Source organism: Corvus moneduloides, chromosome 15 (genome assembly GCF_009650955.1).
Source record: "Corvus moneduloides isolate bCorMon1 chromosome 15, bCorMon1.pri, whole genome shotgun sequence".
Classification (NCBI taxonomy): Eukaryota; Metazoa; Chordata; class Aves; order Passeriformes; family Corvidae; genus Corvus; species Corvus moneduloides.
In genome coordinates, this window is record NC_045490.1 from 3595901 (window position 1) to 3620285 (window position 24385).

The 24385-nt window shown below is 47.0% G+C and overlaps 1 protein-coding gene across 7 annotated transcripts in view; it reads left to right on the plus strand.

The window, feature by feature from the left end:
- UIMC1 (ubiquitin interaction motif containing 1) overlaps positions 1–24385 on the plus strand; it is a 39823-nt gene that overhangs the window by 4980 nt on the left and 10458 nt on the right. For 6 of the 7 annotated variants that reach the window (XM_032125038.1, XM_032125041.1, XM_032125042.1 and 3 more), the window contains exons 3-8: positions 7535–7622; positions 12726–12850; positions 13192–14346; positions 17865–17929; positions 20389–20477; positions 21391–21470. In XM_032125038.1, the coding sequence (XP_031980929.1) occupies positions 7535–7622; positions 12726–12850; positions 13192–14346; positions 17865–17929; positions 20389–20477; positions 21391–21470 (1602 nt within the window). The remainder of the gene's footprint in view (positions 1–7534; positions 7623–12725; positions 12851–13191; positions 14347–17864; positions 17930–20388; positions 20478–21390; positions 21471–24385) is intronic. The other variant, XM_032125040.1, reaches the window with a different exon arrangement.

Here is a 24385-nt window from a genome sequence, read left to right on the forward strand (position 1 = left end):
TGTAAAGGTGAATGTGGTGTGGGAGTGCCTGGCTAAGGCATCAAGGCTCAGATCCCTGATCCCCAGTGTCAGCTTATGCACATCAGCATTACCTTCAAGATTGAAATGTCTGTGTTGGTTACACAGGCGATGGGATGAGCACGGGAACTCCTGCCTGGGGGAAACCCAGAGCCCTGAGAACCTGTGCCTGACTTAGTGAGGTACATGAGAGGAAATTATTACAATCAGGTTTTTTATGTGTGACTCTTAAGGCTTTGCTCTGTCTTGGTGGTGATTGGGGATCCTAAGCTGCTTTTTGTAATTCCACCATTTTCAAAAGCATTTCAGTTTGCTCTCAAGCTGTAGATCTTAAATCAGGTCCCTTTTGCTCCCACATCTGCAGTGTGCTGCTTTGCAATAAGGCGATTACCATGAGGAGGGGAATATCACTAGAAATAAACAGTAAGAAGCTGTAGGGCAAACGATATTGGATGTTTTTTCTTCACATTGTCTGAATTCTTTCCCATTGGGAAATTCCCTGAAAGAAATGGAACATATGGCAGTAATAGTTCAGTGGGGTTAAACCCTTAGCTCTGCAATATGCTAAGTTAACTTCAGATGTTGCTGCATCACTGGCCTTTATTGTGAAACCTATAAGGAAAAAAGAAATCAGCAGCTATAAGAGCTGCTGCAGTACATAAAAGATCAGGACCTGTTATTGTCTGCAATTATTCATCTCAATGTGCACGTATCTGAAAAAGAGGAAACAAACGTCTCTTAAAACACATCTATAAAAAGGTTAGGCTCCCTCACTGTTCTGTAAGTTTGTCTATAAACAATAAATTCTGATGGCATAATCGGTCATATTACAGAAAAGGATATGCTCAGAGAGGCCGTTAAAGAGCCAATTAGGTTCTGTTTAAGTGACAACAGTTCAGTCAGTTGAATGAGTGGATTTATTCAGTTCAGTCTCTTTCTGTGAGTCATCAGCTTCCAGATCCACTGCCACAGTCTCTTGTCGCGTTGGTTTCTGCAAAATCAAACGCAAAACTGATTTACTTGGGATCTCAAAAAAATAACTGTCTGCCTTCTGTAACTGTCTCAGCTCTTCTGTGTACATCAAGTTGAATTTCAATTTTGAACGTTGTAACTGTTGTTCTTGCTCTGGTAAGACCTTGTGAGTTCGAGAAGAGGTGTGGGAAGCTCAGATCAATAGCAATTTTAGAGAACAATACATTCTCAATTAATCTTGCATCTGTTAGGACATGGTTCCTTATGAATCAAAAGCTACAAGGACAATTTGGGCATCATTGATTCGATGGCTTTCTTCCTTGGCAGTCTCTTGGCAGGTATCTATAGAACAAGTCCCTAGTTCTGCTTCCAGACCAGCAGATCTTGTAGCAGCTGCACCTGGAAAGCCTCCAGCTTCTCACTTTTGATGATCTTTGGCAGACTGCCTCTCCCAGGAATTTTTCAGTCATGCTGGATTATCAAGCTCATCCATGTTATTTTGCCAAGTTCCCTTTCTTTGCTCATGTCTATGCTGTGGCATCTGCAGAGCTGCATCAGAAAAAAGTTTTCTGGATGTGAGGCTTTCTGATGTCTGCATATCATCCTGGATTCAGGGAACAGTTCTCTTTTTTTGGAAAGGGTCAGACAAAATAAGAACAGTCTCTCTGGCTCTGTGGAAACCAGAGGAGTTGACCTTCTTTGTGCAGACTATGTCTGTGAAAATGCAGACGTGCTGAATGAGTAGAATGGTTCCCATCTCCCCAGGCTGTTTAATCCCACAGGGAATTGGTTGCCTGTGCCAGAAGATGGCTGTTCATTCACAAATACACAACATTGCAAGTAGTGCCCAACAATGCCCTCTCTGAGCATGACAGTTCCTGGTCTCCTGAACCTCCTGCTTGAATTGGGCTGTTGGTAAAGACCCCTGAAGCCACATCTGAAAGATGACTGTTCCTCAGCATGAGGCCTGGCCAAGCATGAACTCTGAGCACAGCCCAAAAGTTTTGTTGACCTGTTAGACTGATCTGCAGCCATTAGTGCAGCTGATCTTCAAATGCTGCTGATCTGGTCTGGGACCTTTTGGAAGGGTCTTTTTCCTGGGTAGATCCTTTGGGAGCTTTGAGAGTACCTGCCTGCACTTACAAAGTTGGCATCAAGTCTCACAAGCTCTTTCTGCCAGATCCATCAGCTCTGCCAGCCCTCGGGGAACATATGACAAGACTCCAGGGTGATGGTGCCATCTATTTCTGCATGGCCTGTCTTCCCTTTGGTGTGGAACATCCCTTTGCCTGAGTGTTCTGTGTTTGGAGATACTCACAGTCAGGGTAATCAACAGCATGTGTTGATATTCCAGATCAGATTTTGGCTGTGGTGCAGAGGGAGGTGTGTTTAGGCATTGGCTGGAATACCCAGCCACTGCCCTATCCTGTTTCCATCAGCTGTGACAGTGGGCACTCACCTCAGGACCAGGCATGGCCTGAGGGACATCTTGCTGTGGAGAAGATGGCCCTGGAAATGTCACAGCCAGAATGGCAGTGCCCACCTGTCATAGCTGAATCCCATCCAGTAGCTGAGTGCCAGGCAGCTGCTTGCTCACTCCCACCCCATGGTGAGGAGGAGAATTGTGGGGAAAAAAGTAAATCTCATGGGTTGAGATAAGAACAGCTTAATAATTGAAACAAGATAAAATATAATAATACTATTAATAATCCTAATGATAATATCAAGAATAATTGTAATGAAAAAAAAGGAGAGAGGAACTGCTTTTTATCAGGAACTGTAGTGATGGGACAAAGAGGAATGGGTTCAAACTGAAAGGGGAGAAATTTATGTTAGATATATGGAAGAAATTCTTTACTGTGAGGGTTGTGAGGCACTAGAACAGGATGCCCGGAGAGGCTGTGGATGCCTCATCCCTGCCAGTGTTCAAGGCCAGGCAGTGAGCAACCTGGCCTCGTGGGAGGTACTCATGGCAGGAGGGTTGGAATGAGATGATCTTTAAGGTCCCTTCCAACCCAAACCTTTCCATGATTCTATGAGTAAAACCCAAGAGAAACCAGTGCCACAATCCAGTTGCTCACCACCCACTCACCGATGCCCATCCAGTCCCTGAGCAGCAGTCGGTGTTTCCCAGCCAATTCCCCCCTGTTTCCACACTGGCCGTGAGGTTCTGTGGCATGGAACATCCCTTTGCCCAGTTCCCCCAGCTCCTTGTGCACCTGCTCACTGTCAGAGCACAGGAAACTGAAAAGTCCTTGATTTAGAGTAAGCACTGCTTGGCACCAACTAAACCATTGGTGTGCCATCAACGTTATTCTCGTACTAAATCCAAAACACAGCACTGCACCAGCTACTAGGAATAAAATTAACTCAATCCCAGGACACCACCTCACTCACACCACTGACCATCCGAGCGAAGCAGAGCCACGTGGGAGTATTGCTGCAGTGCCCTGCTGTCTCCATGGGCTCTGCTGGTGCCAAGGGACCCGGTGCCTCCATCTCCCAGAGGAGAATGCAATGTGAGTTGGTTCTGGAGGAGGCTTTGTGGCTCTGCTGAGCTCACTTGATGAAAATCAGACTGATCTGAATCCAGGCTCCTCACAGACGAGTAAAAGCCCTTTTTCCTACAGAGTTCTCTCCTCTTGTGTCAGGAACTGCGTATCCTGGCACGATCCCCGTTGTGTCTTGTTGTTCATCTCCACTTCCAGCAGGTTTGTTCTAATGAGCTGAAAGAGCAAAGCTGAAACAGATTCTGAACTGAAGTCAGAGACTAATAAAGTAGGGTGTGATATTAATTTCAGCAGCAGCCTTGGCAAGAGCCAAACATGGCAATTCCAACATCTAATTGGCTTTTAAAAATAAATTAGTCTGGTTTTCATCTGCATATTTCCCATGCAGGACGTGTGGTGTTTGGCTGTACCCTATTGTTAGATGGTCCCAACTGCTGTTGAGCAGTAAAATTACCCAGACCTTTTGACTTTGCAGTCTGCACTGTTAGGGGTGGAGACATTCTACTGAAGCCTTTCCTTCCCTGAGTCAGTAGAAGCTGATTTCTGTGGTTTATCATGTGGATTCGAGGGAGCAGGATGTGGGATGCTGGCTACTGGCTTCCATTTATGGGCTTTTAGGAACGAGTGGAGCTGTATCTGTTTCTGCTGGCAGAGTCAGGTTCTCTTAAGTATGTGCAAAAGCATTTTTAAAATGGGAATTTGATTTCCTGCTGTCTGGTGAAACCAAGCAGGTTACAAAAACAAGGAAGAAGAACAGTGGCTGCCTTCCACTAGATGTGTAAGGAACTTTGGAAACCTGTCTATTTCTTGATCTGTGTACAGTGCTGACAGTGAAATTGCTCATAAGAGAGCATCATAAATTAAAGAGCAGAGCCTGACACACAGGAAGAGAATTTGGGTTCCTTCTGGCCGTTACGCCTTGAATTGACGGCAGAGGAGGAGGGATGCTCTCCAGGCTGGCACTGAGCAGAGGTGTGCAGTTCCTACCTCGCCTCCACTATAATAATTAGTTTCCCTTGGAAGATATGTGTTGGAGATGACCTTGTAACTGAGAGTATTGGCTGCAGTTTGGGAATATTTTAATTGATTAAGATTATTTTTGGACTAGTGATCTTATTAGAAAGGCAGTTGGTTGAGTGGCCCCTTGAGTTCCTATTATCCTTGTAGATAGATGAGCATTAAAAGGTTGGGTCAGGAAGAGCAAGCCCTGTTGTCTTCTTTGAATTTTCTTGGCCCCTTCTGTTTCTACCATCCACTCCTGCATTTATGCAGAGCACTCTGGGGCCTGCAGGGCTCTCTCCCAGTAGAGGTACAAACAGCCATAAATCCTAATTAAAAGGTATGTTTTATTTTCTGGGTTTAAAAATAAAGAAGATTTAAGAATTCTTGGAATTGAGATGTGTGTATATATTTTGGCCCATCAGGATTAATTGGATTTGCTTCAGCAGTTCACTGTACCGTGGCTGTTCAGTAGAATGCTGCTGAGCAATTTAAACATCTTTCTCAAATGTATGAGGTTCATACAACACGTGTCCTGCAGTAATTTTGCTCCTGCCACTGATGTAAATGTCGAGATTCTTCAGGACCAGCACAGGGAACCGAGGCACGTACTCGGCTGTGCTGTGGGTCCGGGCAGCGCGCCCGGCGCCGGGCACACTGTTCCCCTCGGAAGCCTTGGAGGTGTTTGAGCCCTGGGTTGTCCCGTGGTGTTGATGTGTGTTGTAAGTGTGTGTCTCTGTGCACAGAGCAGGCACTCCCAGCCACAGAAAGTTTGGTATGCTCATAAATCACATCCGTGCCCTGGAAGAGAGCTGCAGATGAGAGTGTCAGGGTTGACCTTCCAGCAAGCGCGGGAGTGATGAGGGGAAGATTGATGCCTAGAGAGATGAGCTGGGGATTTACAGAGCCTGTTAGGATTAAATTGCCCCTGTTTTAAGCTGGCGTGGGTTTAGCATTGTTAGACAGGTTTTTGGGGGAGGGCAGGAGAGCTGTTGCTGAACCTCCTCCAGCATATAATCCTGGTGCAATCCTGATGCGATCCCATGGATTGTTCCCCATCCCATGAGGTGTGAGCAGCCCATGAGGTCAGCGTGGGGCTGGTGCTGCAGACCAACACAGGGCAGTTTGGAGTGGGAGATCCTGTGGCTTATGGAAAACTGTGGAGACAGGCACCATGCCAGGGCCCTGGAAGAGCGAGGATTTCACCTCTTGAGCAGGAGCTGGGCATCCATGTCCTAGGAAGAGAGACTCTGGATGTGAAGCAGCCTTTTGGAGACCCAGTGGCAGATCTTGGAAAGGGGGTGCCCAAACCAGTCTGTGTGGGGAAGAGGAGGAGTCAGTTACAGAAAAAGCCCTTAGGAGCAAGCATGAGTGTGTGTGTGGACTTGCCAAGCATGATTGCTGCTGTGTTGTGAGGTGATTCTCAAGTCAGTGGAAGTGAGGAATGGTGTAGGTATTAGGGCATGTAAAAGCTGTAATGTATTAGGGTTTCAGGAAACCACCTAATAGTATGTCTTGCAAAATCTTAGTTAGATAAATAATTTAATTTGGTCTAGATAGCAACCTTCCTGGATTGAAATGCTGCTAAAAGACTGTCAATAAGAGCTGCTGATGAACAGAAGAGAGGCTCATCTGGGGGAGATGTAAAGCTGAGGCCAAGAGAATCAATATTAGGTCTGTGTGTGTTTTAACATCCTCATTAATGATCTGTAAGAGGGAGCAAGTGGTGTATATAGATTAATAAAATCTACAGATAACACTAAAGCCAGAGATATCTTCAACAAAACTGAGCACAGAGGTGCAGTCCAAAGAACTTCACAGATTCAGAAACATGGGCAAAGGACAAAAAAACCTGATGACACTCGAAAATAATCAATGTATCTGTTTGTGTTAAAGTAGCTCAAACCATGTGCCCCTCTTTGAACCCTCCTCCTGGCACAGGAGGTGGAATGAGGCACAAGTGTGTGGCCAATGTGTCTCATGGGCGGCAAAACTCAGTGCAGCTGCAGAGGGAGCAGCGCAAAGCTCATCCTGGCCAAGCGTGGGTCTCTGCCTGAAACACTGGGTTTGATTCTAATCCTACCTGATTTAGAGAGACAAATTGGAAAGGGTCCAGTGCCAGCCTTGGGTAATGTGTGCACCCTTGCCTAAGCCGTTAGGACAGCAGCTTGCAGAAATTTGTGTCATTTAAGCCTGTGCCCATTTGTGCTGCAGTCCTTGTGCTTAAAACAGCACACACTTAGATTGTTCATGGGAGTATTGTTCCAGGAAGCCTTGAGAGAAAAAGTTTCTCAAGTATTCAAGTTTCAAAAATGAAATACTTGTGGCAATATTGCCCAGAGAAGCTGTGGATGCCCCTGGAAGTGTTCAAGGCCAGGTTGGACGGGGCTCTGAGCACCCTGGTCTAGTGGAAGATGTCCTTGCCCATGGCAGGGGCTAGAAATGAGATGAGCTTTCAAGTCCTTTCCAACTCAAATCATTTCTTGATTCTGTGAATAAGATGAGATAATAGCATGAGGAGAAAATACGGCTGGCTCTCCTGCCCTTGGGGTGCATAGGTGTGGGTCTCCAAAAATGGCTAGGGGTTCTAGTTTTGATCACCTGAAATTTCCTGGGCATAGTACTAGAAGCTGCATGGCAGGAAACAGTCCTGGCTTACAGCTGTGTGATGCTCAGTTACAAAAAGGTTCTATTTTCCTGTTTTGAGTGCTTACAAATATCAATGTTTTAGCAAGACCAAACAAATTCTCTCTAAAATTGTGGGTAGCAGGTGCAGTGCATGGTGGTGACTGGCATGAAGTCTATTGTCTCTCCTACTTCTCTGTTTATGTCAGTCTGTAACTCTTTTTGCTCGTTATGCTTATCACACAGCTTTTAATAGTTACAGAATGTGTTTGAATTACGTTTGAAATTCAAATTTCACTCAAATAGATGCTTGTTCTTGAACCAGTGTTTGCATCTGAGTAGTTGGGGGGAGGGGGCTGGTAGTATTTCTTACATATTGCATGCACTCACCATGTTCTTTTCCATTACAGCAGGAGTCAAAGGAAGAGAGTGGATTGCAAAAGAAGAGAACAAAGCAGCTGGATCGAACGAAGTTTGCTGCTAAAAGAAAAATTGCACGTAGGTCTCGATTGTGGGGCTGGGGAAGTTGTCTGGTGCTGAGCAGCTTCTGCTGTTTGTGCTAGAGATTATTTCCCTTTCAGAAAGGCCGTTACATAGCTGAGGATGTAGAAAAGACCCTTCAAAGGGCTAAATTTTGCCTGTCAGAATAGGCACTCTGTCACTTGCTTTCTCCCCAGGCAGTGTGTGCGCAGACCGGTGCACTTCCAAAATAAGTGTGTGAGGGTGTTGGTACCTCACCGGGTTCAAAACTGGCTGAGGCTGATCTGAACGTGCCGTCAGTCACAAACTGCTTTCCTGTCCAGGCCCCTCTGCTTCTGTCTGTCCCTGAAACATCACAATGCTCTGACCCGACAGCTGCCGCTCAGGAAGGATCTGAGTCGCAGCTGACAGTTCTCTGAAATCATCAGCTCACGGTGTGGGGGCAGCCAGAGCACCAGCAACGTTGGGCATCATAAGGAAGGGTGTTAAGAGCAAGGGATTTGGTTGATGTCATTTTGCTGTTACATAAAGTGTTGGTGCACCCTTGTCACAGTGCTAGGTGCAGTTCTGGCCTCTGCGTAGCAAGGACACAGTGGCACATCCAGAGCAGGGCAGCCCAAGCCATGAAGGGGTGGAACAGCTGTCTGGTGATGAGAGACTGGAAAGCCTGGGGCTGCTTTGTTAGGAGAGAACGGTGGGATCAAAGTTCCCATCAGGAAGGCAATGCCTCAGCTGAGCACAGAGCTGTTGTTTACTGGCTCCTGGGGTGTATCAGTGGGAATAGCAAGAGATAGATGAGTTTAAAACGGGTGAAGGACAGTAATGCTTCACACAGCATGGGGTGAACTCCTGGAAGTTTGTGTCACAGGAGGTTGTGGAGGGGTCAGTATCAACAGCTTTAATAAGGGATTAAATGCATTCATGGACAATAAATCTATGAACAGAGGCTAAAGGCTGGGATGTTCCCGCTCATATTCTGATGTACAGGCAGAAGGGCCCACTGACTATGGCCAGGGTGCCTCTGCTCCCTGTACCGCCCCACATATTACAGCAGCCAGGCCCCAGAGGGTCACCACTCGTGTTCCTGTGCTCTGTGAGGCAGTGGTCCATCCAGCACATAAAATTCAGGATGTTTTAAAATGGGAGAGATGTTGCCTCCTGCAAAACCCAAAGCAATCACTGAACAAAATGGAGCACACCAGTGCTCCGCAAGCAGCAGGAGTTGGGCTTGTCAGTCCTCACAGGGCTTGTGTGAATTAAATTGTTTTTAATAGAGGCCTAAGGCCATAGCACAGAACAGCCCAGCTCTTTGTGGGAGCTGCAGCCCACTGTGCATGTCTGTGTTGAGCAAGTAAGATAGCAAAGTCAGAGATGGGGAAAGAGTTCTTTTTCTTATTCTTCTTTTTCTCCCAAAGGAAACAGAGCACCAAATTAAAGCTGAAACCCCCCTTGGAGATGGCACTAAAATGTGACCAAATATATGGTGGTAAGAGCAGGGATCTGCTGAAGTTGGATGTCCTTGTTGCGTCATTGAGCATGTAGGGTTTCAGGAGCTGGTGCTGTGCAAAAGGTGTTCAGTGCGCTCCAGAAAATCCATGGGAGACAGGGCCGGCTCTCCAGACATTGTATAATGGAGGAGTTCTGCTGTGTTTCTAGATGTTGAAATTATTGATAATAGTTTTTCTTTTCCTGGGGCAAAAGCTGCCTTTTTTTGTTGCTTAGTGTGCACGTCTGAGTTTGGGGGTGCCTCGTGCTGCACGGTCGGAGAGCAGGGGCTTATTTAAGCACGTGTGATGGTGGGGCTGTTCTCATTTGTGGGAAACTATAATTAGACTTTTGGTGTTTGCTTTCAGGCAAATTAAGATTTGAAGTAGTAATTATTTTTCCCAATGTCTTTAAATAAATTCTTTGAATTGCGAGGCAAATTGGTCTTTTGTAAAGACTGGGTGCTTCTGGGTAGAGCAAGTTCTTTCTCCTCAAAACTGGAAAATTTCGGATATTGGCAGGCACTCGTTATAAACCGTATCCTCCCTTTTTTGCTTTGTTGTGGTTTTATTCATTTTAACCTAAAGCCATAACTAAAATATATCTGTGACGTTTCATCCTGACAGGATAAATGGAAATACAAAACCTAAAGAAGTCTCTCTCTCTTTTTCCGGAGGAAGTCAGTGCTTTAAAGCACATTTGAATGTTTTTACTGTAATTGCACTTTGGATATGTGAAAATACTGAGATCCTGCATTTCTGTTATTTTTGAGTAAATCTCTTATTAGTAAGTGTTGTAACTACAACTAGTGGGGTTTTGCATCTAATTCACTTTGCAAATGTCAAAATGGAACATAAATCGCTTTGCAAATCGCCATATTAGCATTTAAAAAGGCTCTGAAATGGTTTAATTTGTTTAGGGCTGCCTTGTCTTAAAAACAGTTTCTCTCTGACCCCTCCTTCCTATCTTCTGGTCTCTTGGATGCCCTGGTTCCCAGAGGGGCGCTGGGATTTCCTGCCCCGTTGGGATGGACGTGTGATGAGAGGCTTTTGAAGTGTGAGATGCAGAGTTCCCAGTGCCGGTGCTTCCCCCTGGGAACGGGCTCCTGCAAGGCGAGTGATGAGTGTGAGCTGAGCATCGGTCCAGATGGAGAGGGGTCATTTCTCCCGGGATCTGTGGAGCCCCCGCCGCATGCTCTGAGCTCTCTCCCCAGCTCTGTTTGCACACAGTGGTTGGGGGCTAACGCAGCGCTCTGGGTCTCTAATCATCATAAATTATGACGGCTGCAATCAGCATCAAGTTTAATAAAACACACGGTGCTGAGAAGTGATCAGTCCTGGAGCACGAAATACCGTCGGCTCCGCTTAAAGCAGGTCAGGTCTGCTGGTAGGCATGAGCAGAGCTGCTCTTTGCTCTCCCCACGGTAATGCCAGGTGGATTTAAACTTGAGATTTCCCCATCTCCAGAGCACCTACTCAACTGGAACATGCACTAAGTGCATCTTGTTTGTCACTGGTTTCTTTGCCAGAGGCAGCATTTGTCTGGCACATTCTCTGTCCCCAGAGGGGAAATTGCTGTGCCAGGGAGGGAGAAGAAAACAAAATGTACAGCAGTAACTCGCCAAAAAATGTTTCTTTTTATTAAGCTTCATGGATGTTGATAGCCTGAACTGGCAAATGCTCAGGCCCCTGTTGAAGCACGTGGAAAGTCGTGTGTTGCAGGGTGCCGATCATGTGCACTGCTTTTCCTGCACATGTCAGAGTTTGCAGGATCTGGCCTGATTGCTGTGATGGTTCAGGCAGGAAAACAAATCAGCACACACTTTCTGAATGCTTGGAAAGTGTTTGGTATAATGGAAAAAGAAAAGACTGTATGTGGCACTCAGTGCTGTGGTCTGGATGACACAGTTGTGATTGGTCAAAGGTTGGACTCAATCTCGGAGGTGTTTTCCAACCTAATTGACTCTGTGATACGCTGTTTAATGCTGCTGTTCTTGGGGCTGGGAGCTTTCTCCATACACTGGACTGTCGTTTGCTTTCCATTAAAAGATGCTTTTTTTTTTTTTGCCCTGGTCCCTCCTGGCTGTAACATCATAGAGTGACTTTGTCCAAGGACAAAAGATCCCCACGAGCCCTGAGAGCGCAGCAGTCTGCTTTGCCTTCAACGTCTTTCTTAATTTTCAAAGGAATTACCCCCCACCCCCACCCTGCCCCAAACCAGCAACCTGAAGCTAAGTGCTGTTTTAGCAGGACACATAAAGGAATCTGAAGGTAATCAGTCCAAAAATGCTTCAGATCCTGCTTGGGTGGAGGAGCACGAGGCTGCCATCAGCCAGGAGCTGGGGGAAGGGCAGAGCGAAACTCCGCTCTGTGGATGCTCCTGGTTGCAGCGGTCGTAGACAGGCTGTGCTTTGGCCAGAGCACGGCTGCACTGCTGTGTTTGGGTGGCAGCTGGTATGAGAGAGGATGGGATAGAAAATGGGAGCCTGCAACTTGTGAATGCGTCTTTATCCAGGGAAACGCCTGTCTCTGGAGCTGGCTGCAGTGAAGACACGTTTTGTGCTTGGGAAGCCTCCCTGTTCAAATGGCATGTCTTAAAGATGTTGTAGCCCGTAGGAGAGCGTGAGCCTTTGGTTCATGCATGAGATGGCGTGTGCAGGATTCTGCCTGGAGGAGGGAGCGGGTTCTGAAGGAAATCTGTCAATTTGTTTCGAGTGAGAAGATGTATTTTTCAGCTCCTGAGAGTGCTGTTGAGTTGTTTTTCAAGCTGCACTCCATTCTGCAGGCACTGTATATTTTAAGCAGAGCGAAAGTGTTGGATTGAATCTAAGTAAATAAGTGTTTTCCAAAGTAAGTAACTGCTTTGTTTCTACATAGCCAGTCTAGACTTTTGGTTTGATTGGAGCGAGGAATATTTCAGGAATAAATTTTCTGCTGAAATAGCAGTTACAAGTGTAGGAAACCTGTTTCCCATGCATGACTGACTTAGTGATGCAGTGGAGTGGTGATGTGAGCAGAAGGGGGATGTATGCATGTGAAATATCCTCTATAATACCACCAAGCAAGTAACATTATCCTCCACAGAGCTTTCCACCTGCGGCTTGGGGTGAACAACATGTAGCTCTTTTTCTCTCGGGTAGGTCTCCTGTGGTATTGCAGGTATCTGTGTGTCAGAAGGCAGTGAGGTGTGCTACTTGGTTAGTAAAAAAGTGTCTTTCTAAAGAAGATGTGTTGTTTAGCCTGCCTTGCTGCTGAGCCTATCCAATATAAAAATGAGCACGCTTTAGAAATCTGTCCTTTTCCTTTCTCCTTGAACATGCCTTCTGCAGCTGCAGTGTATGTTGTTTGATCGCAAATAAAATGTCATGTTGCAGTTAATATACTTGGGGAATGGGAGCTTAGATTGCTGTAGAAACCTGAAGTGAAGTTCCTGACCTGAGTTACCTTTCTCGTTAATGTTGCCTGCTCCAGTTTTGGTGACACCGTTTCAGGACAGCTGAGGTTTAGATGGTTTGCTCTGCATTCCTCCTGGAGAGGTGGGACTCTCACCCATTTCTCCCTACACGCTGTATATTCACTGACTGTTTACATACACCTGCAGCTGTGACTTGACATTATCCTATTTCTTCTGCTATAGAGATGACTGAAGAGGAACAATTTGCACTGGCCCTGAAAATGAGTGAGCAAGAAGCTAGACAAGTGAACTGTCAGGAAGAGGAAGAGGAGGAGCTCTTGAGGAAGGCCATTGCTGAGAGCCTTAGTGTAAGTGCACTTCTGTGAAGAGGCTCACTAGGGTTCTTCAGCACCGTCGCTGTCTGTGCTTGTTTTACCATGCTGCACAAAAGAAAGTTTTACTGGGGGGGCCTAGATATTCCCAGCACAAGCTGGACCTACAGTAGGCACAGAATAGTTGGTTTTTACCATTCCTAGTGAGAGGGATGTGAAGTCTAACCCCAGCTGCCCCTGTTTTGGGGTACAGAGTTCTGATTCAGGGTGGGGGAATCTGCAGTCCAGGTGATGGCTGCCAGCGTGCTGGGGGAGCCCTTGGTGTGCTGTGCTGATAGAGAACATGTCTGTAGGAGAGTCAACCTTTTGTTTTTCAGAGCTGTCAGCCCTCAGACTCCTTGACTTCAACTCCTCAGTTGTCAGTGGAAGCACTGGATTCACAGGGCCAAAGCCAGCCTGCTGAGAAAGAAGGCTCTGAGATCCCGGGAGGCCTGGCATTCTGCCCTGACACCCCTCCCTCCGACTGCAGCTCCCACTCACAGAGCTCCAGAGCTGATGGGAACGGACAGATGGATGTCGCCCGGAGCCCCTTGGTAGTGTTGAGGAGGTTAAGCCAGGAAATCGTTGAAAGCTCACTAGTATCCAGCATAATCGTGTCTCCGGGGAAGGGCCAGCCTGTGACAAGGTCAAGTGAAAAGTCTTCCTCACCAGCACAAAGTGATTTGAGTGATGTGTTACCCAGCACTGTCGGAGAGGACTTCATGTCTTTGAGTCCCACCTTTGGCAAGGTGGCTTCAGGCTCCTGGCGACTGACACCTCGGAGACTGTTCACCAGCCCGTCCAGCTCTTCCGAAGCAGCAGGCCGTGAACCAAAAGAGCAGCTCCTGCCCTGCACTGGCCATTCTGTGGGAGAAGCTGGTGCTGGGAGCTCAGCCACGCTCTGGAAGAGCAGGACCACAGAACAATGTGACAGCCCCAGGAGGAGTGATGGAGGAGCAGGTACCAAACACAGCTCACAGCCTGGGCACACTGCCAAGGTCTGTGTTTCCACAGAGCAAGCAGAGCAGAACAAGGGGTCTGGCAGTACCCCGCATCTTTGCATGCAGACTGCAGTGGAGGAGAAGCACAAACAGGAGGAGGCAAAAGACACAGTGCACTATTATTGGGGCATCCCCTTCTGTCCTAAAGGGGTGGACCCCAACCAGTACACCAAAGTCATCTTGTGTCAGCTGGAGGTTTACCAGAAGAGCCTGAAGCAGGCTCAGAGGCAGCTATTGCATAAGAAGGAGTTTGGTAACCCAGTTGTGCCGAGTTCTTCCTTGAGCCAGAATGAGCTTGGGAAAGGAGAGGAGATAAGCAGGGAGAATGGGGTTGCTGATGGTACAGAAGATGGAGACACAGAGGGACAGGAGTCTGAAAACACCACCTGGCTCCACCCTTCAAAGAGGAGGGAGGCAGAGAGTCCAGGGCACAGCATGGAAGAAGAGAAGAACTCCACTTCTGATGATGAGCCGACCACCAGCTACTGCCAGGTAAGAGCTTTGCCACTGAGCAGAGGTTGAGCAGCCATGCCCTTCTGTCCATTTTACGGTTCAGTCCTTTCTGCAAAGCAGGCACTGCTATTTAATGCCTCTCTGAAATCGGGGGACTTCTTTCCCCAGCCACACAGTTACCGTGGAAGGGAGAGAAGTGTACAGGCTGACACCCAGCTCACACGAGATAGGGGCCATTTTGAGCAGCCTGGCAGTCATCATTAGTGCTCCAGAGATTGACTCATCCAGCTGATCCTTCTCAGAAGGGTGTAGCCTGGCAGTGTGTCAAGGTAGAGGGCACAGAAGTGCTGCTGACCACCACCAGCACTGGCAAACCAGTTTATAAACCTGTGGCTGTGTGGGGAGCTCTGCCTGGGTTTCCCTTTGCAGATAGAGACGTAGGTTTGTCCTTGCGGCGCAGCCTTTCCTGTTTGCCCCTCCATGCTCATCTGCGTCCATCAGTGCTTCACCCTTGGAAGTGCTCTTTTCCTTCGTGGCTGGGAGAGGCTCTGTGTGGTTACAGGCATCTTCTGCCTGCTGGGGTGATGTGTCACCGCAGTGGTGCTCCCTGTCCTTGTCCTGGTGTTGGGCACCTTCTCTCGGGCTCGGGTGTGCCAGACACTAGGTGTCAGCCTCTGTCTCCGTCAGGGCTCTCCTGCTGGAGCGGAAGGCAGCTTTCTGTCACTGCTAAGTTTAAACAGATTGCTAGTCAGATGAAGTATTTATTACTGCTGTATTTTAGGTTTGTGTCAGCCTTTTCCAACCCTCATTTTTCATAATGACTTCACTCCCGGATCGTTGTATAACTTTATCTTCTCTACGACTGAAGCCTTGGCTCTGTTGTTCCTGTTTTCAAGTGTATTTGATCATTTACCCTGGTGTTAGAAAGATACTTAACTTGTTTTGTGATATTTATATTCTGTCTTGTAATATTGAGTACTTAGGAAAAAACGTCATGTCTGCATTTTCTGGTTGCAGAAAAAGAGCAGAGCAGCCTGTGCTGAAATGTGACTTTTCATGACAGTGCTTTGGCTCAGGTTTAGGGGATGGAGATTTAAACAAGCCTTAGAGGTGATCTGCAGAGGAAAGGAACTGACTTGTGCCCTTTTTCATTTCCTTAGGATAGATACAAAAGACCTGAGAGGTTCTTAAAGCAAACTGCACTTTTTTTTTTTCTGTAGCTTTTCCTCTGGAAATGAAGGTATCATTATACTGGAAGATTGGGGTGACTGGAGGTCTGTGGATGTGTACTCTAAAGCCTTTGGGAAGCTACGGCAGCTGGGAAGGGCATGAACTTTTAATCAGTGCTGAAAATTGTGTGGTATTTTTTAAAATACTATCTGTTTAATGCTAATACCTAATTAATTCTTGGGGAGAAAAGAGGTTTTAGTGGTGCTGAGTGGTAACTTGTATGCTACTCCTCTTGACCATGGGAGCTCTCTCGGAGCCATAACGGAGAGATGCAGCCTTTCTGATATTTTTAAGGTGGAAAAATAAAGGAGGGGGAGCAGACTTTACAATTTCAAGCCTAGCCCAAAAATTGCCAGTCTTTTATTTACACGAGAGAAAATAATTTCTAAATCCCTTTTCATCTGCTTTATCACACCCAGCATGAGAGGTAGCGCCTTTCTTTCTCCTCTCTGTGCAGTCGCACACTGAGGCCAGAGCAGGTGATTTACTTGCAAAATCGATATGTTTGATGTTTGCTTGTGCCTTGTCTCCATTTTTTTCCCTCTATCAAATACAATTCCACTGGCAGTGACAAAGGAGGGGCCCAGAGCTATCATGTCTCCAATGTGCTGCATCTCCAGGAGACCCTTTGCTTCCTGTACTGCCCTGGGGCTCCCCCAGTGCCACCAGGGCTGCTCTGCTGGTGCGGCTGGTGGGAGATTTTAGGCTGTGCTGAGTCTAGAAACCATCCTTGAGGACTCAAAGCTGTCCTTGAAAAAGGACATGGCCTCATGCCATGTGTGAAATGAAGGTGGAAATGAGGGAGGCTGCCTGTGTCCCTGCCCTGAAATCCCCACCTGGAATGGGCACAGACCTTCCACCCCAGCAGCAGTTGACTGCTGCCACTGCCTCCCGCAGCCAAGGGATGTTTGCACAGAGCAAATCCTGGTTGTCGGGAGATCTCACAGCCTGTGAACCTGCACTAACAAACTTCAGTGCTAATAGCATCAATTTCTTCAGAGCCTTTCAGATAAGGTTAGGGGACTCTTGGTCTTTAAAAGATTCAGAGGGAAAAGACCCAATTCGGGAGATTTAGAGTCTGGTGACCTGAATTAGTGCCATATTTTATAACAGATGTACAAGGAAAACCAGAAATGTGGATGAGCGTTCATGACCAGGGCAGAGGCATTGTTAAGAAATGCACAGTTCAGTACAAAACGAAATAAAAATAAAAGAGGAGGTGCAGTATTTTATGTTAATGATGAGTTAGCCTGCAAAGAAGTAAAGAGAGCATAGATAAAACAGGATATTTGGGGGTTGGAGTCATGTTAGGGAAATTTTACAGGAGAGGTCTTGATTTGGAGCTTGCTGGGGAAGTACATCCAGGAGTGGAGCTGACTGAAGTTGAAACCTGTGGTAGAAATCAAGCTCATAGCATTTGATAGACTCAAGGAAGGGGGAGGAAAACTCCTTGGGTTTCTTTGAGACCTAGCATGAGAAATTGTAGGCCTGACAGCAAGGACTGCTAATAAACCGTTGTAATTCCACCTGATTAGAGGATGGCAAGTGTAACATGTACACTGCAGAAGAAGAAAGGGATCTGGGTAATGACTGGCATGTTAGCCTGACCTTGGCAGTGCATAAGGCTTTTGAACAAATTTTAAAGGAAAGAATAAGTGTAGTTATAGAGCTAAATGAAAAATGGGGTAAAATGCACTCAGATTTTCCAGCTATAGACTGTGCAGGTTAATCGGTTCCCTTCCTTTTATGGGACAGCTGATTTCCCAGACAAGAAAAATGCAACAGATTTTATCTCTAGGAAATTTCAGAAAAGTGCTTGTCATGGTCAAGCATCAGCTGTATCAGTTGATCAGGTCATTGTGGCTCAGGAAAATAAGTTTTAAAGTGGAGTAGGTGAGGGCTGCTGGGGTACCTGGGGGAGCACAGGGGACATTAAAAACCTTGGGTTGTTTCAAGCTCAGCACAGGTAAAGGTGGAGAAGAGCTATGGTTGTTGCCTACAAGTACATTTAGGTGAATGCTGAGAACAGGCAGAGAGCATGGAAGATGATGGGCAATGTTGGGAGGAGTGGATGGTCATGGACTGTCCAAGAACATGTCTAGGCAGCAAGGTAGCGAAAAGTACTGCCAGGCTTTATTGCAGGGAGTACCTTGCCAAAAGGAGGGATGGAGGGAAAAAGCTGACTAGTTCCGGATGGATACTGAGCCATTTTCAGATAAAAATATACAGCAGACTGGGTGCAATGTCATGGACAGAATCCAGTGACCCAGCAGACCCCAATCAGCTGTGCGCGTTGTTTTATATAACACCAGAATTTTCCTTTCCAGCCCTCCCAGGTGCTGCCTGCAGAGGATGTGCCTGAAGATGGGGAACCCATGCAAATTGCACACAGGTGAGTAAGGTGTTCAGAGTGTGGGGCTCATAGGTTCTCTCTGGTGATATGAGCTCTTCCACTCTCCCTGGAGTATTTTGGGGTGCAGTCCCACCACAGCTCACTGCAGGGCTTGCTGGAAAGGCTGGCTGCAGTCACTGCTGTTTAATATCCCTGGAAATACATGGCTTTGGAGAAGTGGGGCACAGCTGAGGAGAAGGGATCAGTTGCTGTTGTCACTTTATAAGACATGCAAGGTGCATCCTTGTACAAGTTGAAGGAGTTGCTCCTTGCCCTCTGAAGCTCCTGTGACACGGTGCAGTAAAGCCTTGGGGAGCTGGAGGTGAGTTACAGCGATGCCATCACGTGTGTGTCGGGGAAGGCGCACTGGCAGCATGGGGATGGGTTTACTGGATTTCTGTGTGTATTTTTATGTTCTTGCCTTACTTCTGAAGAGGAAAGCGGGGAGGAGGAAGCCAGACGGCACTGCCTATCAGCCAAAGATAGAGTGCAGTGCTCCAGAAAAGCCACTTCAGCAGATGACAGGTGTGGGACAAGTCAACATGATTTTCTTCAGATTTAAGCCTACTCCTCTTTTCCTTTTTTTTTTTCTCCTCTCCTTCCTGTGGGATGCAATTCTGCAGCAAAGGCTATGGAGAAGAAGGACAAATGGGAGAGGATTCAGGGAGCAAGTTACAAGAAAGGCCAGATAATGTCATGTTTTTAATTTGCTGGGTTTTATAATTTAAACCTGCTTTGGAAAAAAACTGCCAACTTTCCTCTGATCTAACAGCATTTGGCCTGAGCAGTTAATATCAATATGCAGAGTATGAAAATCCCTCTTGCTTGCACCTTTCTAACAAGCTTAAAACCTGCCTTGGGGAGCAGGAGGAACCTGCAGCTACTGCTGCTGCTGCCGAGGCTGATGAGCCTGTGACAGCTGAGCTCTGAGCTTGCGTAGAAGGCAGCGAGGTGAGCGCTCTGCAGCGCTGGCCTCCTGCCTGCTTAGGGCCTGAGAGCACCTCTTTCCTTTGATGTAGCTGGTGAGGTTAGCCTGGGACATTCCCCAAGCTGCCCAGGAGCTCCTGGCTGCCCGCCTTGGGGTGGGATGCACCTGGATGCAGCAGCCCCTCCTTGGGCAGCTGGAACATCTGCAGCAAGGCAAGAAATGGCTGCAGTCTTTGCAGTTTTGTGCACATTAAGTGTTGCCATCTGGCTCCTGGCAATTTGCCAGCACAGGGCTCTCTTGGGTATGGCTTAGGCACCCCAACCGGCTGGCCTCAGCACCACTTAATAGGAAAACATGGCTCTGAGCTGTCTGGAGGGAGTGGAGCAGTTTAGGAAGTGCCAGTCCTGTGAAGAAGCTGCTTTGCTTTCTGTGAGCTGCTCTGCCCGCTTGTTCCACGCTTTGTACAGAGCATGGAAGATTGGGGTTTTAATAAATGATTATAGGCTTTGTTACCAGGAGATAGTTGGTGTAGCAAGAAATGTGATTTGACTTCAAATTGATTAGCCCATTTTATAAATGTCATAGCAAGTTGTTTTGTGTGAGTTCTTTTGAAGAGAGCCCTGATGTTAGACACAGAGTAAAACATGCTCAGCCTGGATTCATAACAAATGCTTTGAGATGCTTTATTTAGAGAGAAAAGCCACTTGTGATTTCCTATCAGAATTTTTTTATTTATCATAAATCAGCAGTGGCTGTTCTCTCTTCTCTAAGGCCTGTGGTTGAGCTTAATAAATCTTGTGTTTGTCAGTGTGGGGATTCATGTTTTTTAAAGTGTGTTCTTGCATACTTGATCAGACTAATCAGAGAGTCATGGAAGGCACAGAGTGTGTCAGCATGGGTGCCAGACTTACTCAGCAATGCCTGCCTGTGTCAGAAAGCCACTGTGCAGTGAGGTGGGAGGAAAAAAATAGGAGGAATCCGAAGGTCAAAATGAGAGGAGCAGTGCTGGGTGCTGCTCTGAGGAACCACCATGCTAATGCTGAAAGGACTTTGCTGCCGGGAAAATGCCATGTGTCACATCCGTGCTGCTTCTGGCTGCTGTGCACAGGGATAAGGCAGAAAACAAGCAATGTGAGGAGGGAGAGGATAATGCGAGATAAAGCAGGTCTGTCTTTCCTCAGTGAGGATTTCCTTCCCCAGACAGAAAGAGGCACAGTGCTGGTACCTGCACAACTCCCATGTTTTCCCCCACAGAGAGTCCCACAATTGTGAGCAGGTATTTTTGCTCCCTTGACAAGAGATAATGACCCTTTCTGCCTTTTTGGAAGCAAAAAATATTCCCTTTGGGGTTTTTGCTTAGGATAGCATTTTAGATCCTTATTGTGCTGTTATTCTGGTCATTTCTGGCTGTCAGATATTGACCACTTGGAAATTATGGCATCGTCTGCTGTTCTGAACTGCGTGAGAAAGGCAGGTGTGGCCCTCACACCTACTGGATTGGAGATTCATGTTATATTTATATTTTGAACAGCATCTCCACAATGACCCCACTTGGCAGTAAAAGGAGCCCCAATACTGCCACAGAAAACTCTGCTGAAGAAGAGCTCTCCGTTTGCCCAGGTAAGAGGAACTTCAGACTGTTACGAGTTTTGTACCAAAAGTTACACGCTTAGGAAATTCAGAGAAAAGAGAATTTTCAAGTTATTTGAACAAAACTAGATTACTTTCCCATCTCTGTTTTTCAAGGCTAAAATTATTCAGGTAATTTAGTTTGATCCCCTAATTTTGGACCCATTTCCTCTAAGACAGTTCTGTGACAGGGATTGCTGAAGACTTGCTGAAGACATACCTGGATGTGCATTGGGCATGGAGGGATCACTCAAAACAAGGTGTCTCTGCAATGCAATGAAATATTCAGATTTTTCGATGTTAAGATAATGTGCAAAGCATGAGAGCTGAAATAATTTTTGTCTTACATTAATTAAAGATGTTTGGGACCAAGGAGTTTTTCTTCCTTGGTCTCTCCTACAGTGTTTGAGATTTTCTGGTCCAGGGTTTTAAGTGAGAAAATTAATGAAGAGGCTGCTGCTGTTCACGAGCAGCTGTAGCAGTAGAGGTCATGGTGGTGCTTGGAGGCATGTTTTGTTGCCAAGGAAGATGTGGAGGTCTAAAGAAGGTGTGTCTGCGAGACAGTCCATGGAATGGGAGCTCTGCTTGTCTCAATGCGAGAGCAGCTCTATTCTTGCTTTGTCTCCATCCCAGCAAGTGTTCCACTCACTTTCCCTGTGTCTAATCTCACTCCCCATGAAGCTGCAAAGCCGCAGTGCCTTTGTCCTCACACCACCATGCTGTGACTTTAACCCCTCATCTGGCTGTGTTGTTGCGCTTTGTCTGGTAACATTTGTGGTGAGTCTAAAGAATGTTTTGAAACTGTGAAAACTCTTAAGAAGTGTTAAGGGCTAAGCTACATCAGCAAGTGAGGAGATAGTTGGGGGCTGCAAACCTGTGCTGACACGGAGGTGTTTTTCTGCAGAGACACAGCCGAGCCCTCTGGAAGCTGTTGAGGAGGAGAGAGAAGAGCTCTGTTCAGACAGCAGAGGTGCACCTATGCAGGTAAAAGAGCTTGGAGTTGAAGGGTCCTGTTTCCAGTCCTACCTTTTAGACCTTGCTTCAGCTGAACTTTGCTGGCATTTCCCTTTGGGTAGCTGGAAGCTTGGACTTCTGCTGTTTGGATCCTCACAAACAGTTCCCTCTTTGCTTTTGTCTACTGCTTCATATCTCCAGTCCCTCTTGGCTGGGGACTGCATGCAGCTGCTTCTGGAGCCTTTCAGTCCTATAGCTGGAGAGCTGTTATCAATTCCAGCCTGTTCTTTTATATCCCAGCACTGCTGAGCTGGAGGATGCCATCAGCGTGGGCGGCAGTGCTTTGCTTGCCCATGCTCAGGGGTACAGGCTGTGATGCTCGGTGATGCAGAGGGACTGCAGGAGCTCTGAGGGGAGTCCAAGTAAACCTCAGTCACCTGTGTTGTGACCTGCTTTTCCCTGTTACTCTGAAATCCAGTTTGCTCTCCACAGACCATATCCAAGAGGCTAACAGGAGAGCTTCACCCAGAGATCAGACTGGGATAAGGATGTTGTTGAAGTGCTGAGGGCTGGTGGTGGTTTTCAGGCCAAGCAGAGTGTCCTGAGTCCGGGAATCTTGAGTTTTGTGCAGTAATAGTTAATAGCAATAGTAAGTCAGTGTCAGGGCCATCCTCTTACCTCTTGCTGCAGATGTGCGCTGTGTGCAGCCCCTTTCCCCGTGCTGTCACACCTGCACAGCAATTGCTTTGCAGCTGTCACTGTACCAACATCTGACTCCAGTTCCTGCTTCTGATAAAACTCCCTTTGTCTATTAATTTAGAGAGTGATATCAAAGGGGTTGCCAAGTACTCCTCTGGCAGGGTACATGAATACAGAATCGTACAGCTCTTGACAAGAGGATTCATTTGTGGAAAGCTCATTCTGGGAGTTTGCAGCTTGTACAGCACGTCTGCAGTTCCAATGTCTCATTCTCACAGGCCTCTTAATAAACCATCTTCTGCTCTCGTGTGCCTTTCATTCTGCAGGTATCTCCAAGCACTGCTCAGTCAATTAGGCACTGCAGCAATGAGAGAGGCAGTCCTGGGCTGGCCACCAGAGCACATTCATGACCCATCTGGCTGTGGGCAGGACACTGCCCTGTCCCCTTGTGCTTTGCAGAGGGTGCCTTGTGTCTCACACCTCTGCCTGAATGGCACAAGGTGATGGGGAGCGGGTTCCTAGGGATTGTTTGACAACATTATGGTTGGCAGCAGGTCCCAGTCCGGAGCCCGCAGCCCTCCAGGAAAACAGCAGAAACAGCTACCATGGCATCAGCGGTTTGCAGGAGCCAAGCAGAGACCACTGGGACTGACTTCTTCCTAGCAGATGCTGAGCCAGGACACAGGAGTCTTGTTGTTGAGCTCAGCCTCTAGCATTGCTCTTGGCTGGCTGTTGGCTGCAAGTACTATGTCTTGTAGGCAATTTCCTCTGCTAAAAAGCAGAGGCAACTGTCTCTGGCTCTGACAGGGGTGATTGGTTCTGCAGTTGAGGTTTTCCAGACTGCTACAGCAAGGTTTTGTACAAGCAGTCTTTTGTTACAGAAATGTTGCATTTCCATTTAAAATTAGTAATTTACCACTGAGTGTAGGCGGGCAGGGTGTGCAGAACTGGTGATCTCCTAAGATTGCTTTAAAAAAGGCAGCTAGAAGGAGCAGTGCCTGCTGCTTTTCCCATCATATTTTTTGTGTGTTGTCTGTGTAGTGCAGGTTTGATCTGATCATTCATATTTGACACATCTTGTTTTTTATGGCTCTTCAGTGTGACGCCCCACAGCGAGGACTTCACAAGATGTAGTGACACTGAGATGTGAGTGAGGGGTACGAGTGTTAATGCTGTAAGTGATGTACTTCAGCAGCCTCTGTTCGGCTGGAGGAACTCTTGTGGCAAGTCCTCCGCAGAAATTCAGGACAGAGAGCCTCCCTGGGAATGAGGGATGTTCCTGGGGCTCGCTGTTGTAGCCTTTCAGCTGGTGTCCGGGAGAAATGCGTTTTGAGAGTCGGAATCTCAGTTTGAGGCCCAGCCCTGCAATTTTTGTCATAGCTCCTTTGAGCCAACAAAGCACCCTCATTCCCTTTAGGACATAAAAATCAGGATCAGATCCTCATTTGGGAAAGGAAGTAATAAACCGAGTAATACAGCAAAGCACTCCAGTGGCACGGAGCATCTTGGCTGACCCCAATTACTGCTTCCCTGAAATGATACCGTTGGAGGGAAGCAGACAGCAGTTTTGCTGCACACTGTCTACATGTCACTGCTTAGCTCTAAGAACAGAAACCTCTCCCATATTATTTTTCTATAGGTTTCTCTACATGGTTAATATTTAAATAGCTTTTCTTAATCATTGCAGGGAGGGGAAGGTTTTTTTCTTAAATGTGGAAAAATCTTGCAGCAAGCCCAGCGAGGCAGACATGCAGTTATGAGTGAGATGGCTGCAGTCTGCTGCATTTGGGAATGTCAGTGGCGTAGGGAGCAGGCTGGATCTGTGTGGGTTGGTAGTGGAGCACCTTTGCAGCTGTGTGACCAATGCAAAAAGAGAGTGTCCGTAAGTAGTAATGGCACCCCGAGAACGTACAGGAGCTGTGACATTGTGCCCTGGCAAAAAGCCTCTGCTAGTAATTTTGTGTGACACAGATTTTTAGTGGTACTGCCTCTCTCCTTGATCGGTGTCCCCTCTGATGACTGCTCCAGCTGCCTCTGTAAAGGAGGAGCTTCCAGTGATCTCTCCAGGCTTCCTAAGACCACAGCAGCCTCCTTTCATCCTGAGGCAAGCTGTGTTTCCACTCAGTGCTGCTTGTGTAGCATGGATCATGTCCAGAGACTGATGAGCACAAGTCAGGTGTTGAATTCTTGCTTTGCCCCATGAATTTTCCATCAGTTTCGCTTCTGAGGTTTCCTGATTAATGGAA